This window comes from Teleopsis dalmanni, chromosome 2 (genome assembly GCF_002237135.1).
Source record: "Teleopsis dalmanni isolate 2A chromosome 2, ASM223713v2, whole genome shotgun sequence".
Classification (NCBI taxonomy): Eukaryota; Metazoa; Arthropoda; class Insecta; order Diptera; family Diopsidae; genus Teleopsis; species Teleopsis dalmanni.
In genome coordinates, this window is record NC_051847.1 from 238,021,512 (window position 1) to 238,035,732 (window position 14,221).

The 14,221-nt window shown below is 27.6% G+C and overlaps 3 protein-coding genes across 3 annotated transcripts; all 3 read right to left on the reverse strand.

Moving 5' to 3' along the window:
• Positions 1-417: 417 nt before the first annotated feature.
• LOC119677067 lies at positions 418-1,215 on the reverse strand. The gene has a single exon (XM_038088335.1). The coding sequence runs from the start codon at positions 1,213-1,215 to the stop codon at positions 418-420; it is 798 nt and encodes a 265-aa protein (XP_037944263.1).
• Positions 1,216-1,376: 161 nt separating this feature from the next.
• Positions 1,377-6,573, reverse strand: LOC119677068 (protein takeout-like). Its single transcript, XM_038088336.1, has 5 exons — positions 6,522-6,573; positions 5,020-5,170; positions 1,941-2,080; positions 1,602-1,872; positions 1,377-1,410 (listed from the first exon to the last, which is right to left on the reverse strand). The coding sequence occupies exons 1-5, from the start codon at positions 6,550-6,552 to the stop codon at positions 1,377-1,379; spliced, it is 627 nt and encodes a 208-aa protein (XP_037944264.1). The 5' UTR covers positions 6,553-6,573.
• A 5,075-nt stretch (positions 6,574-11,648) lies between these two features.
• LOC119686263 (protein takeout-like) lies at positions 11,649-14,221 on the reverse strand. The gene is made up of 5 exons (XM_038100802.1): positions 14,105-14,221; positions 12,535-12,618; positions 12,313-12,466; positions 12,022-12,161; positions 11,649-11,960 (listed from the first exon to the last, which is right to left on the reverse strand). Exons 1-5 carry the CDS (start codon positions 14,175-14,177, stop codon positions 11,659-11,661), a joined length of 753 nt encoding a protein of 250 aa, XP_037956730.1. The 5' UTR covers positions 14,178-14,221; the 3' UTR covers positions 11,649-11,658.

Here is a 14,221-nt window from a genome sequence, read left to right on the forward strand (position 1 = left end):
CAATTGTGCTTAGCTTCACGCAGTGCATCTCTCTCTTCGAACCCATTACCTGGAGGCCTGTAATGCCATCTAAAATTCTCCTGTTCTTCAGGTCAACTATCAAACCAAAATTATTCAAAAAATCCGCCCCTATTATTGGGTGATTTACCTTCGCCACTAGGAACTCCCACAGGAACTGTCTGCGCAACCCCAAATTAACTTGCACTAATTTCGTTCCATACGTGCTAATTTTCGCTCCGTTTGCTGCGTATAAATAATATTGCGTGGCTTCATTTTCAGGCTGCATTCTCTTTGGCAAAATTGAAACTTCCGCGCCTGTGTCTATTAGATAATTTATACCTGTTTTTTTATCTTTGAAGAACAAACGGCATGCTTTACCCTCTGCCACTTCACTCGCCGTCAGACGTGAAGTGGTGTTTAGTTTTCCGCTGAGTTTCGCGGTGGTTTGTACTGGCAAGGCTGAACACATTTTGTGGACCTCTCCTTGAACCGCCGATGATAAAAACAGATATTACCTCTTCTAGCACTTGATGATCGCCCTTTTCCACGATCTCTGTCATTGCTTCTTCCTCTTTTGCCCAACTGAATGACCAAATTATTTATCATGACTTTCAACTCGTCAATTTCCTTCCTCATCTCCTTCGGTTCATTCCTTTGTACTACACAAACCGTTTCTGTTTCCTGTACCTCAAATACCTTATCAGCCACTTTGGCCCACTGTGCAGAATCACCTTCCACTGCAGCTACGATTGTTCTAACTCCCACTGGCAGTCGCTGTAACCACAATGACTTTAGTACATCATCATTCATTGAATTGCCGGCCATCTCCTTCATTTTCTTCAGCAATTGAGTTGGTTTCATGTCACCTAGCTCCAATTCTGTCAGCAACTTACGCAGCCTTTTGTGCTCCGATTCTGTGAATTCATAAATTAACCGTTTCTTCAACGTCTCATATTTCAACACCTTCGGTGGATCTCGAATCACATCAACTATGCACTCCAGGTATTTCGGCTCTAAACTTGCTACTACATGGTCGAACATTGTATCATCTTTCGTTATTCCCGCATTCCTGAACTGTGCTTCCATTTGCAGAAAAAAAAGGTCCGGATGCTCTCTTGAAAACATCATCGGCTTAACTGAAACCCGGTATACCTCCTTGTCAGTGCGACTTTCTCCTTCTGCCGGAAAAAAATCTTCTTCCTCACGGTTAGTCATCTTGCTTGCTAATGTTGGGCTTGATAATAACTTACAACTCCTTTTTGTGTCGGGGTCACCAATGTTGTGATTACAATAACCAAATAGCTTTTATTAATAAAAAACAGTATTTATTGTAACACAAACTTTTATTATTTTTAATACAACTTTAGAAACACTAACTAATTGACTGACTGATCAACTGACTGAAAAAATCTGAATAAATATTTTTAAATATCAGAGAATCTGACAATTTTAGCCTACTTTGTTGATTCTCACCACACGCTTAAATTTTTTATAAACAAAATTTATTTAAAAAAAAAGCGTTGTTGAATTATAACTTTTAAATAAAAATATTTATTTGTATTAATATTTATTCATCAAGAAAATATTTTTTATATGGATGCTTAGAAAATACTTTAGTTATGATTTCACTATAAATATCACTATAAACTTTGTTTACTGAGTCTTGCATTTCGATAAATATTTCCCTCCAGTTTTCATTAAGGAATAAATTCATATTATTGCTTAGTTCTTTATCACTATTAAATAAGTTTTCAAAATTGAAATAAACACGTCCTGGATTAAGTCTTATTCTTATATTCTCAACTTTCATATAAGTGCCGCCATTCTTTTTGTATGATGTACCATTGAATTTTAATATTACGTCACTGTTGACTAAAAAAATATTAAAAATAGTTGATGAAAATTTATTATTTGTAACTTTTTTATACTGATAAACTCACCAATAGTCATATTACTTTTGCCTCTCCCATTTATGGGAAAGAAAAAAAATCTACCATTTACTTCATAATTTCCAATAATACTGCCTTTATCCATTTTAAAGCTAATTTCATGTTGTTTTGTCAGGTCGCTGTGAAAACCCCTACAAAAAAATAGTATTAATTAATTAAAATTAAAATAATGATAAATTTATAATGGCTTATTGTTGTTTTCGTAGAAATACATTTGAATTTTTATTATTTCTATATTCTGAAATACAATAGCATTTTATAACATTATTATAACAATTTATTAAGTAGGGAATATTATACTATGTTCAGACACACCTTAATTTCGCAAAAATCTTAATTTTATCTTTGTTTCAGCGAAATTAAGTTGTTTTTTCGACACAAAATTCAGTTTTGAGGTTAGAACGAAATTAAGCAAAATGACCTTAATTTCGTCGAAACCAAGGCTAAAATAAGGGATATTTCAAATGCAACTACGAGTAAGAAAAAAAAGCAAAAGACGTAGTTCAGATAAAGAAAAAGTGACATATTTTTAAAATAAATGTAAATGACAGTTGACTTTAATAAATTTGGGAAATATTTTGAAAGTAGTGCAAATTTTTAAATTTAAATATAGAGAAAGAACTGTAACTGTTATTAATTTAAAAAAGAGTTAAAAAAATAATTCATATACCTAAAATCCAATAAAACTATTGAATGCCATCTTTTATAGTTATAATAATCAACGTTTAAAATTTCCCTGAGCATGTAATTTTTAACTTTCGATTCATAAACAAAACACATATGATTTCCTTGATTTGAGGCAGTATAAACACTTTTGAAATTGACTTAATTTAATTTTTACGAAATTAAGGAAATTTGGCTTTATACAATGCAACTCGGATTGTTTAATGTACAGAGTTAAGCAATTGAAGTGTTATCAGCTACACATAGGTATATCTGTTACCAGCGGCGAGGCGTCGAATTTTTCAGAGTGTTCACTGAACACCTTAACAAAGCTTCCTTTTTAGATCTTTTTTTTATTAGGTGTTTTATTAGGTAAATAATCTCGCTATTTTGCTACTTAACATTTTTTATAATAGCTTTTCCAAACAGATTAACATAAACACAAAACGTACAATACAAACAAAACCATACATACATATGTTAGTTACACCCAACATTATTTATAATTAATAAAAGAGAAAAAAAATTTCTCTTAAAATATACTAAGGTTCAGAATAAAAACTGTACCGCGCTGCTTACAAAGTATGCAAATGAAATAATATTCACATTGGGACTATGCTCAATATTGAATAAACACAAAACATACAAACAAATATAAAAATAAAAGAGAAAACAAAAACAAAATCATCATAACCCTTAAATTAATGAGTGCAAGCGGTTCAATAAAAAAAGTGAACTTCCAATGTTATGCAAAGTAAATACAAAAGAGAAAAGAAATGGCTGAGCGAAAATCGCTTTACATTTGACGAGAGGTTCACTCGACCAAATTGAACCCCAAGTTCATACAAGCGTGCAAATACCATCAAAGTCACGGTTGCCGTTTTATATGAGCAAATGGTTCAATAAAAAAATTGAACCGCTCATAGTAAATACAAAGTAAAAGAGTAAATGAATGCACGAGAGTTTCTTACTCTTATGTAGAGGTTGCAAATAAATCAAAAACAAAGTCATTATTGCAATTTTATACTAGCAAATGGTAAAAGTGAAGAAAAAAATTAAAGAAATTTAAAATGTAAAATAATATTTAGATATATTTGAATTAATGTGTGATTAAAGATTTGGTTCAAATATCATTTTTAAACGATCTTCTGAAAAATGGTTTTAATTCATAAAATGAATAGACCAACTCCAGATATGAAGAATTTGGTACCTGATGTAAAAATATCGAAAATTGTCGTAAGTCGCCGTTTTCCTACAGCTATTTACCATAAAAACCAGTGGATCACAGGCTGCGAACATTTAAATAAATTGTTTTGCTGGTCTTGTATGCTATTTGCTTGTGGAAAGGAAAAAACTCAGGAGTATGGTGGAATAGTTTATAGTTGGAATTCAGTTTTGATCAAATTGTGAACACCTTACCAAATATAGCCAAATATAGCCAAATATAGCGTCCACCAAGATATAGCTTGGTGGACATTTTAGTGTAATCAAATGGCCAAAGATCTGAAAGTATTCCAACGAATCATTCGACGCATATTCCAAAATTAACTCAAAGTAAAGACTTACAAGTTCAAAAAGACTCAAAATCTTACACTAAAGCAACAAAAAGCTAGACTCGAAAGAGCAAAGGAGTAACGTATGTTACGCTTAAACGAATGTGGCGAATTTCTAAATATTGTGTTCTTTGATGAGAAAACTTTCCCTATTGAACAGTTTAGAAACTTAATTGCACGCACTGCCGAAATTTTGGGACTACGGATGGCCACTTAAAGTAAATTCCCATCTCAAATAAAAGTATGGGCAGCTGTGACCGCCGATGTTCGCTCTCCAATCGTTTTCATCGATAATGAATGTCAAAGTCAATGTGACTTATTATTGGGAAAATATTTTGAAAGTTGCTTTGGCGTGGGCACGCAAACAGTTTGATCGTAGACCATGGACGTTCCAACAAGACTCGGCATCGGTCTCGGTCACAAAAAGCTCGTGTGCACCAAAAAAAGGTTAAGAAACCATGTTCCACACTTCATTTCGTTCACACACTGGGTTTCGAATTCGCTAGATGCAAATCCGATGGACTGTTCTATCTGGACTATATTGGAGAGCAAGGTGAGGATCAATCTACACAAAAAGCACTAAATAGTGAGAGGAGCGCTGGAATAATTGCTTCACTGTTGAATAAGTTTTTTAAAAGTTATGTGTTTAACATGTTTCTAAACTAATAATAAAAAAGTGACGAAATACATATTAACACTTACATTAATTCAAGTTAAATTAGTTTCAACAGTTTTTTATTAATCAAACTTCTTCACTTTGCAAAACTATTGAAAATGTTACCAGATATGTACGGGAGTGAATGTTCTCTGTTTAAATTACATTCAAACTGTCAAAAAAATAAATTTGTACTTACTTTACTTTATACACTTCAACGGTATTCAATCCATAACCCTGACTATTTGATAACGTCAATTCAACGCTTAAGCGACTATCCGTGCCTTGTTTTATCGTAGTTTTTTTTATATTTAATGGTTCAAGCGGTACCAAGTTAATAGACTCCTCACCTACATAGTACAGAATAAAATGTTATAAAGCAAATGAAAAATCTAAATAAAAAAATTACGTATAGATGAAATAATATTGTTTTTTTACATGTTTTCATAAAACTATGAATATTTTGAAAATAATTTACCTAAACATTTATAATTATATACCAATTTACAATACAATATCTAAATTTTCTGTATAGGCCGTATAGGAGTTCGAGTAAATTGATGGTAAATTCAGAGAATTAGTAAATTATGTCGGTATGGCAGCGAATGTTGGTATTTACCAGAATTTCGAGTAGGGTAAATTAGGTATTACCATTATGAAAATTGTATAAGATGTTTAATAAATAAATAAATAAATAAATAAATAAATAAATAAATAAATAAATTTAAAAATTTTTAACAGAAAAATAATAAATCCCTATAAAATTTCAATTTATTTTACCTCAATTTACTCAAACTCGCACACGGCCGTAATATGGCATCGGACAATTTTAGGATTTTTAAAAAACCTTATTTACTTAAAATTTTTATAAATATATTTTCACTTATATTAATATATTATTACATTGCAAAAATTTTTTGCTAAACAATTTTCTATCTATGATGGACAGGTTTTTTTGCAATCCCTTATTGAAGCAAGTTACCTACTGCTTTTTTGGAAGAATGCACAAATTTCACCAAACATATGAGTATTTGTAAATAAATGTTTGCATTTTTGTCGAAAAAAATGTGGCAAATTTCTAAATACTGTTATTAACTATTATTAAGCTTTTGGAAATTCAAAATTTTTTTTAATAATGTCATGTTTATATGAATATTTATCTTAAATTTCCCTAATATTCTCTTTCAAAATATAATGATACATAACCATCCTTACCGTTTTTATATCGAATGTATAAATATATTGTAATACGTCTATGAAAATAAATGGAATGCAATTACAAGGTACTGAAAGCCTTATATATTTAATTATTAAAATTATTTGACGCTTTTAGTTAATGCAATTACAAGGTACTGAAAGCCTTATATATTTAATTATTAAAATTATTTGACGCTTTTAGTTAAAATTAAAGTTAATGTTTCGTTTTATGTAAATACACATGAAAATCTTAACAAACTTTACTGAATACAATATATATATTGATAGGCTCTATGACCACAAAAATAGGATAGCTTCAAACCTACCAAATAACAGTTTAAAATTAAGAATAGATTTGTAAACTTATTGAATAATCTATAAGGTAATATGCAACAGAAAAGTATTATAATAATACGTTTCACTAAAAGTTGACTATTTCTGTCAATTTAAAATTATTAATTAAATTTACTTGTTATTTTTTCTTCAATATATCTGTGCACTTACCCCCATTCTTTTGCTTTAAGTAATAGTTCATTACATCTTTGATACATTCCGTGTCTCCGAACTTACATGGTTTCGGTTTAATTGCTATTATTATTAAAATTTTAATTAATATTAATTACACATTATTCTTGATAAATCCATTATATTCAATTAATTACAATTTATATAATATTTAATTAATAAATTAATTAACATTTAGTAACACTTACGGAATTCAGCAGAAACTAAACTTAATAATAATCCAAAAGTAATGGAATAGAGCAATACTTTATATTTTAGACACATTAAACAAAATGAAGTTAAGAAATATGATTAATTTGAATTTCTTTGTCGGATGTAGACTAAATGAATCAAATTAATCGCGTATAAACGCTTTTATACCGAAATAAATTATATCAACAAGTAATTAATTAAATAACGTACGCATTAAAAAAAAACAAGTACAAATAATCAAAGACGAAAGGCGTTTCTGTTAAAATATATCTAATTATGGAATAATAGTAGGTTCTATAATTGATTTTATATTGAATATATTTTTATAAATATTCATCATCTATACACAATATATAAAAATATGCTATTGTGTGTTGGATTGTGTACTCTTTCCTAATAAGGTCTGTATTATTTTGACGTTTTTGAATTAAATTTGGCACTTATATTTGTTATAGTCCGGTTCACAATATAGACACAATTTTATTTCAAATTTCAGATCAAAAATAGAGGTTTTCTATGATAACAAAAATAGAAAATTGCAAAAAAGTTTTTAACAATACGATTGACAATAGCAGCAATTATGTATAAAGTCCTTGATTTTTTAATAATATTTATAATAAAACCTCTATGCAAGTTTATATGGGTCCTCTAGAAACGAATACTTAAAAAGAAATAATATATTATAGCAGTGCATATATATAGTGTGTAATAGCTTATAAAATCATAACTGCATATTGGGTCATTATAATGTAAGTGTTTTACACCTAAGCGATATTTGAATTTCCAAACGATTTGAAGATATAGAATAATCAGTAAGAGATCTGATTTCTTGCAGAAATCAAACCTACTATGCAAAGTAATGGTCTATTGTTAAGTCTTTTATATAGAAGTAAACTGCACCAATTACCGTAGTAATAATATTTTTGACTTTACATTCAATTAAATTTAAATGATTAATTAAGTTAGTTAAATGATTAATTCGAACGTTGTTTCTAAAGAGAAAAACGTGGTAATATATTCAAATAGAAATCAATTATTAATACTAATAAAAGCCGATGACTTCATTAATTAATACATAATTTACCTGATAGTTAAAAAAAAAAGGAAAAATAGAGCAGCTAATTATTTATTAGGAATACATAGTAGTTCGCAAAATCGTTACAGCAAACTTTGGTTTTGAATTTCTAATTTTATACCTTTTTAATTAGATTATTTATATATATACTTGGCATGGTGTGTGTAATTGATTGATTTTTATAATTCAAAGCTTGTAATGTTTATAATATGAGTATATACTTTAGTTTTGAATTTGTAATTTTATACCTTATTTATTAGATTATTTATATATATATTTGGCCTGGTGTGTGTAATTGATTGATTTTTATAATTCAAAGCTTGCAATGCTTATAATATGAGTACATAGAATAAACTTTGCCTCAATTTTATTGTTTATAAGTGTATATTTATTAAATTTATATTATAAATACAAAATGATTAAAATATCATATATTAACCTATATATTTAGTTATATGTTTACTTCGTTTATATTAAAAATAGTTGTCTATAATTATAGATAAATTTACATTCTTAATTAATAAACAGTTTATAAATGAGACAATTATACACGCTATAACAGTGAAGTTTTACTTAATTTAATTCCTATGTGTGTTCAAGATACATATATAGTAGAATTAAATTGCACTTGATTACCTTCAGGTTTAAAATTCAAAATCTGTATAAAATGAACCGTAAACTATAAGTTCATTAAATACAATATCAAATCAATTTAAATCAAGTTTTGCAACAATTTCAAGTTCAAGTTTCATTCATACTTACTCTGTGTAAAGAATTTAATTGCAAATGTGGATACTAAAATCATGCGTAGCTTAGATAAAAAACAATGAGTAATAAAATAATGTTCAGCAATGGTAAATGAATTAAAAAATGCATTGATACTAAAAAAGCATCGAAACGGTAGATTTTATGTGTCAAATAGAGCAGCATCCAATTAAAAATTGATTAATGTTATTTGTTTATTGAAGCGTTATGTTAATAAAAAAATTTAATCTAATGTTTAGATTATTACTTACATCTTAACATTACGTGTTAGTAAAACAGTTTATACATTATAAATTAACCCTGAATTAATTTGAAAAATTTAATATTTGATATATATATTAATAAAAAAAATAAACATATATGGTATAAAAACATTTTTGTTAAAAGTTCAAAATTTAAGCAGCCTTTTTTGACATTTTTGAATAAAATAACGTATTTGATAAATAGTAAATTTTAAACGATTGATAATTACAAAATACATAATAGGTTTGAAAATTGTGAAGAACTTTAATAAACTTCATTATTAAAAAAAAATCTATTTTAAAATTCGGAGGATTCGAATAGAAAACAAAAGACATTCTTCACATTATGTTACAAAATTTTACATTATTATGAAATTATTATTATTAAAAACAAATTTTATGTTATTATTTTCATTTATTTTGAATAATTTTATTTATATGGTTAACATTATTTTTTTTTTAAATCCCGGAAAATGCCCCCTCCTTGTGTCTCTTTACAAACTGGAAGTCGTTGTTAACAAAACAATGAAAGAAATTTTCGCAGCATATTTATTGGCGTCTTTTTTATTGTAAGTTTTTTTTTTTTAATTTAATCCCATAAATATTTAAAATATTTAAGAATCACTGCATTAAAGTGTGCTCCAAGAAAGCAATTTTCAATTTTATTTAAAAAGTATTGTAAGATTGTTGTTTACTTTAATGTAATTATATTTCAATTAATTTGTTTGTTAACAACTGGCATTGTATTGTACGCTACATCTTATAGTAAAAGAAAAAATTTTTCTTTAAATTTTTAAGAATTTACTAGCCTGCAAACGCAGACTTTGTATGTACTGGACTCCTGGTCATACAGACATAAAGGGTAATGAGACAGTTGATGCTAAAACAGTTGCTAAAAATTGCGCATAATTTTCAGAGGAATAAACGACCGAAGTACTCAGACCTCTGAAACAAATACATACAAATACTTCTGGACGAACACATGACCACGAGCCGGATGCAAAGGAAACTCTGAAGCATCTGCTGTGTAACTGGCCGGTTCTCCCGAGAACTCGACAAAAATACTTGTGGGCTGTCAGTTTTATCAGACTGGAGCACATAGCTGAGGTTTCTGTTGAAATCCTAAAAATTCGCTAATAACACGCGCATCCTAAGCGATGCACACTATCGCTAAAAAAGTCTTATATCGCTAAAAATAATTCTGGTCTGTTATCGCAATGGTCTATGCGTGTTCTTTTTGATCTGCCAGCATGACCTAACCTAACCTAATTATATCAGAATATGAATAGCAAAAATAATATTAAAGAAAATAGTCACAGTACAATGTATCTTCTTGGCCTGAGTGCTGTGATTCTTTCTGCAAAATATTCCCAAAGGTGGTTTTATTGAGTTAAAATCTCACATGGTCATTTTAGATGCTTTTCACCTACTGAAACAAAAAAAAGGAAAATAGTGTAAAATAATTATTGATTTATTTAGATCAATGCTGTCCAAACCAGATACGATAGCGGCTTAATAAAAGTCATAGTGCAGATTGCAGGGCCGCAGAAACAAGTACATATGTCCATATAAAATATAAAAATACGGTTCTAATGTCAAATTTAGTTTTATTAATTACACATTGGAATTAATTTTTTTGGGAAACTGTAAAAATAAAATAATGTAAACTTTGAATAAATAAATAATGTAATTTCATCGAAATATATATCAAAGGAAAATTTGCGTCTTTGTGGTAGATTAGAAACACGTCGCGGGCCGCACATATATTAGATTATAAGGATTACAGTTAACAAAGGTACGGTATCCAAATTACCTAGGTATCCGAACTATTAAGTATTCAGTTTATTGAGTGTATAATAATAATAATAAACCGTGCTTGACGTCTATGATTTCGAGCAACCTCTTATACTGGGCATAGGCTGTCTATAAGTCACTTCCACCTTTCGTGCTGCAACGCTACGTCCTTTATATCTGTAATGTTGTTTATTCTTTTTCCTAGAGGCTGCAAAATGGTGTTTATTTAAATCAACGTTGAACTTCTCCATGTTGTTTTTGGACGGCCTCTCCCTCTACTACCTTGCGGGTTGTATACCAGCGCCTGTTGACAAATTTCGAAGTGTATGGCCGATCCATCCAAATTTTCTTTTACGAATTTCAAGGTTGACATCCCTAACATTTGTTCTAGTCCAAAGGTCTTGATTTAATATTCTGTTTGGCCAGAAAATACGCAAAATTCTGCGGAGACAGCGGTTAACAAATACTCTCAGCTTGTTTTGTATGTATTACTCTTAAACTATAAGTATTGGAGCTTCACACCTTACGAAGCCTTGTAAAAGAATGTATACTGTGTGTAAAAAAATTTAGTGGTTTATTTTCCAATAATGTAAAAAGTCATTTGTCATTAAATTTTTCAATATTTAATCTATTTATAAAATTTAAATTATAAATTTATATAATTAACAATGTGAATATCGCATTTTTACTTTGTATGTGCTTTCAATAAACCACTTATATATACTGTGTGAAATATATATGTACATATATGATAACAATTAGTATGTCAACTCAAAACAATTAACTCTTTAACTTCTGTATGTTAGTTCAATTAAGTAATAATTAGCAATAGTTGAAATAATAATTATATATCTAATTATATGCAATGTCATAAGAAAAATGCATTACTTTTATTTGTTTCACTTGTGTCAAATAGTAATGATAGCAATTAATTATTAATTATTTTAAAAAACAATGCAAATTGAAACTATTATTTATTATTTTTTTTATATTAAGTATAGAATTTCTTATAATAAATAATGTCATACTACTGAAAATATATTATGAATTACTCTATAAAATATTTTTCATATGGATATTTTGTAAAAACATTTGTTATAACACTCTCATAAATTCTAGCAAACGCTTCAGCAATCTTATCGTGCAATTCATCAAATATTGCCTTCCAGTTTTCATTTAAAAACAGATTCATATTGTCCCCTAACTCCTTATCCCCGTTAAAGAGGTTGGTGAAATCACTATACAACTGTTTGGGTTTAAAACGTAATTTCATGTTATTAACCTTCATATAAGTGTCACCATTCTTTCGATAAGGAGTACCACTAAATTGCATTATGCAATCATTATCAACTGCAATAGAGAAAGAGATATTTTATATTTTATACTATGGCAAATTGAAGAAAATACTAACTTAGAGTTAAGTTACTTTTGCCCTTTCCGGTTATGGGTAATACTAAAATTTTACCATCGACTTCGTAGTCACCAATCATCATAAGTATATCTGATTTCAAACGGATTTCGATTTTCTTAGTTAAGTCTTTACCAAATCCTCTATAGTGAAACAGAAAAATTTATATGAAATAAAGTATATGAAATAAAATGTATAAAAAAATTACTAAAATGTAAATAAAAAAATTTTTTATTTGAAGAAATTTCATTTAATAGAATAAAAATTTTATTTATTATTTTATTATTTTTTGACTTACGTGATTTGTAAGCACGTGTTGTATTTAAGCCATACAAATAATTATTTAAAAATGTTAATTTAATATTCACAGGACTTTCGCCGTGTTGTTCTATAATAATCTTTTTTATTTTTAAAGGATTGATATTTACCAATGCAATAGAGCTGTCGCCTATTATTACAGAAAAACATTTTCTTAGAAACTGTTACTGAAATATGTATAAATATTTTAGTTTTTACCATTAGACTGCTCTGCTAAATAGTAATTAAAAGATTGTATAATACAATTAGAGTCACCAAATTTGCAAGGTTGGGGATCATCAGCTATAAATGAAAATGATATATATATAATTAACAAATCGTTACGTAAATAAAATTGATATATTGATACAATATTTAAAAATATATATAAAATAATTGCTACTTGTAAATAATTCAATATAATGTTTTTTTTTTTTGATATACAGTAAAATCTCTATATAAACCAAGAGAACACGAAGAGAACAATCTACATTGAACCGGTTGTTTTTAACACATATTGTTATAAAATGGTTAGTTTATTCAAAATTACAAAATTTATTTCAATAAAACATCTATAACATCAATTTTTTGTATATAGCCATTCCATTATTAATTTTTTTTTGATAAATACCGCAATATAACTTTTAATGTACTTCTCAGTTGATTAGTTGTAAGTTATTTATATATAATACAGATATGTCCTTTAAATAGAAGAACTTACTTCCGATAGTTAAATTGATATGAAAACAGAAAAAATATATAGATAAAATATACGACATATATGGAAAATATGAAAAGAAATAATTAATTCTACTACTATGCTAAATGTGTTTATTATTTTTAATCGAGTGCATATTAGGGTGCATTGAAAAGAAAGGGATTTTCAAGTATCAAGTTTTAATAGAGAATAATTGCATGCTGATAAACAGAAAGATTAAAATCATTATTCCGTTCGCGCCAAGGGTCTTAAGTGTGAAAATATAGACTAAAAATATACAATTTTAGTTTTTCGTTAAAATAAAATACATCATGATCTATATAGTAATCTTTAATTACTATATATTAACTGCATAATTGTATTGAAAATCGTAACACTATGTACAAAACTAGATTTTAGATTTTTCGTCAAAAGTGGCGTATTTTAAAACTAATGGTTGAACTAAAAATAAAATTAAAAAATTAAAAAAGGAAACCAATTTTTTTTAAAGGTTCCTATTTACAAAAGATATTTTCTGATCATGTCACGTTTTTGATAAAGTATTTCATCTCAGATTGGAGTTTGGAGTTGCTTCACTTCGGTTCCTAATTCTAATTAATTTGGCAATCTTCGCTGTGCTTACAAAAGTCAATATTGTATTCTTATTGACAGATTTTTATTTAGTAATAAATAAATGTTTAATTATAAATCGTTTAAGATCCAATACTGTGTAGTATCCTAATCCATTTAGCTCTGCAATCTAATTAACGTTATTATTGTAAGATATTGGAGTAATAAATCTTTGTATTATTTTTAAATTTAATCTGAAATATTTCTTTCAATTATTTATTTTTTATTCTTATCAAAATTGTTTCTTATAAGCAAATTTTAAAATATGTCAAACTGATAAAAAAACCAGAATTTCATTATAAGCAATTATATATACATTATTTTAAAATATTTTTATGCACTTCTTCAAACATTTTCTGTATACAGTTTTATTTATTTGTTTTAATTATATTAAAAATATTCACTTTAAAATTATGTTAATGTTATTAAGAATTTCACTGGTTCATTTTTTATTTCACTTACGAAATTTTGCATCTACGGCAATAAGTGCAAATGCAACTATTATCAAAAGAAAATTAATAGGTAAATATTTCATTATTTGGTTTAAAATAATTATTTTCCCAATAAGATATTGCTTGC

Coding starts and splice junctions, on each gene's coding strand:
- LOC119677068 (XM_038088336.1), bottom strand. CDS start 6,552: ATGAACTATTACTTAAAGCAAAAGAATGGGG. Junction 1,873..1,940: donor CAAAAGTAATATGACTATTG/GTGAGTTTATCA, acceptor ATATTTTTTTAG/TCAACAGTGACGTAATATTA. Junction 1,411..1,601: donor ATAACTAAAGTATTTTCTAA/GCATCCATATAA, acceptor ATATTTATTCAG/ATTTTTTCAGTCAGTTGATC.
- LOC119677067 (XM_038088335.1), bottom strand. CDS start 1,215: ATGACTAACCGTGAGGAAGAAGATTTTTTTCCGGCAGAAGGAGAAAGT.
- LOC119686263 (XM_038100802.1), bottom strand. CDS start 14,177: ATGAAATATTTACCTATTAATTTTCTTTTGATAATAGTTGCATTTGCA. Junction 12,467..12,534: donor TTTAGCAGAGCAGTCTAATG/GTAAAAACTAAA, acceptor CTGTAATAATAG/GCGACAGCTCTATTGCATTG. Junction 11,961..12,021: donor CAAAAGTAACTTAACTCTAA/GTTAGTATTTTC, acceptor TCTCTATTGCAG/TTGATAATGATTGCATAATG.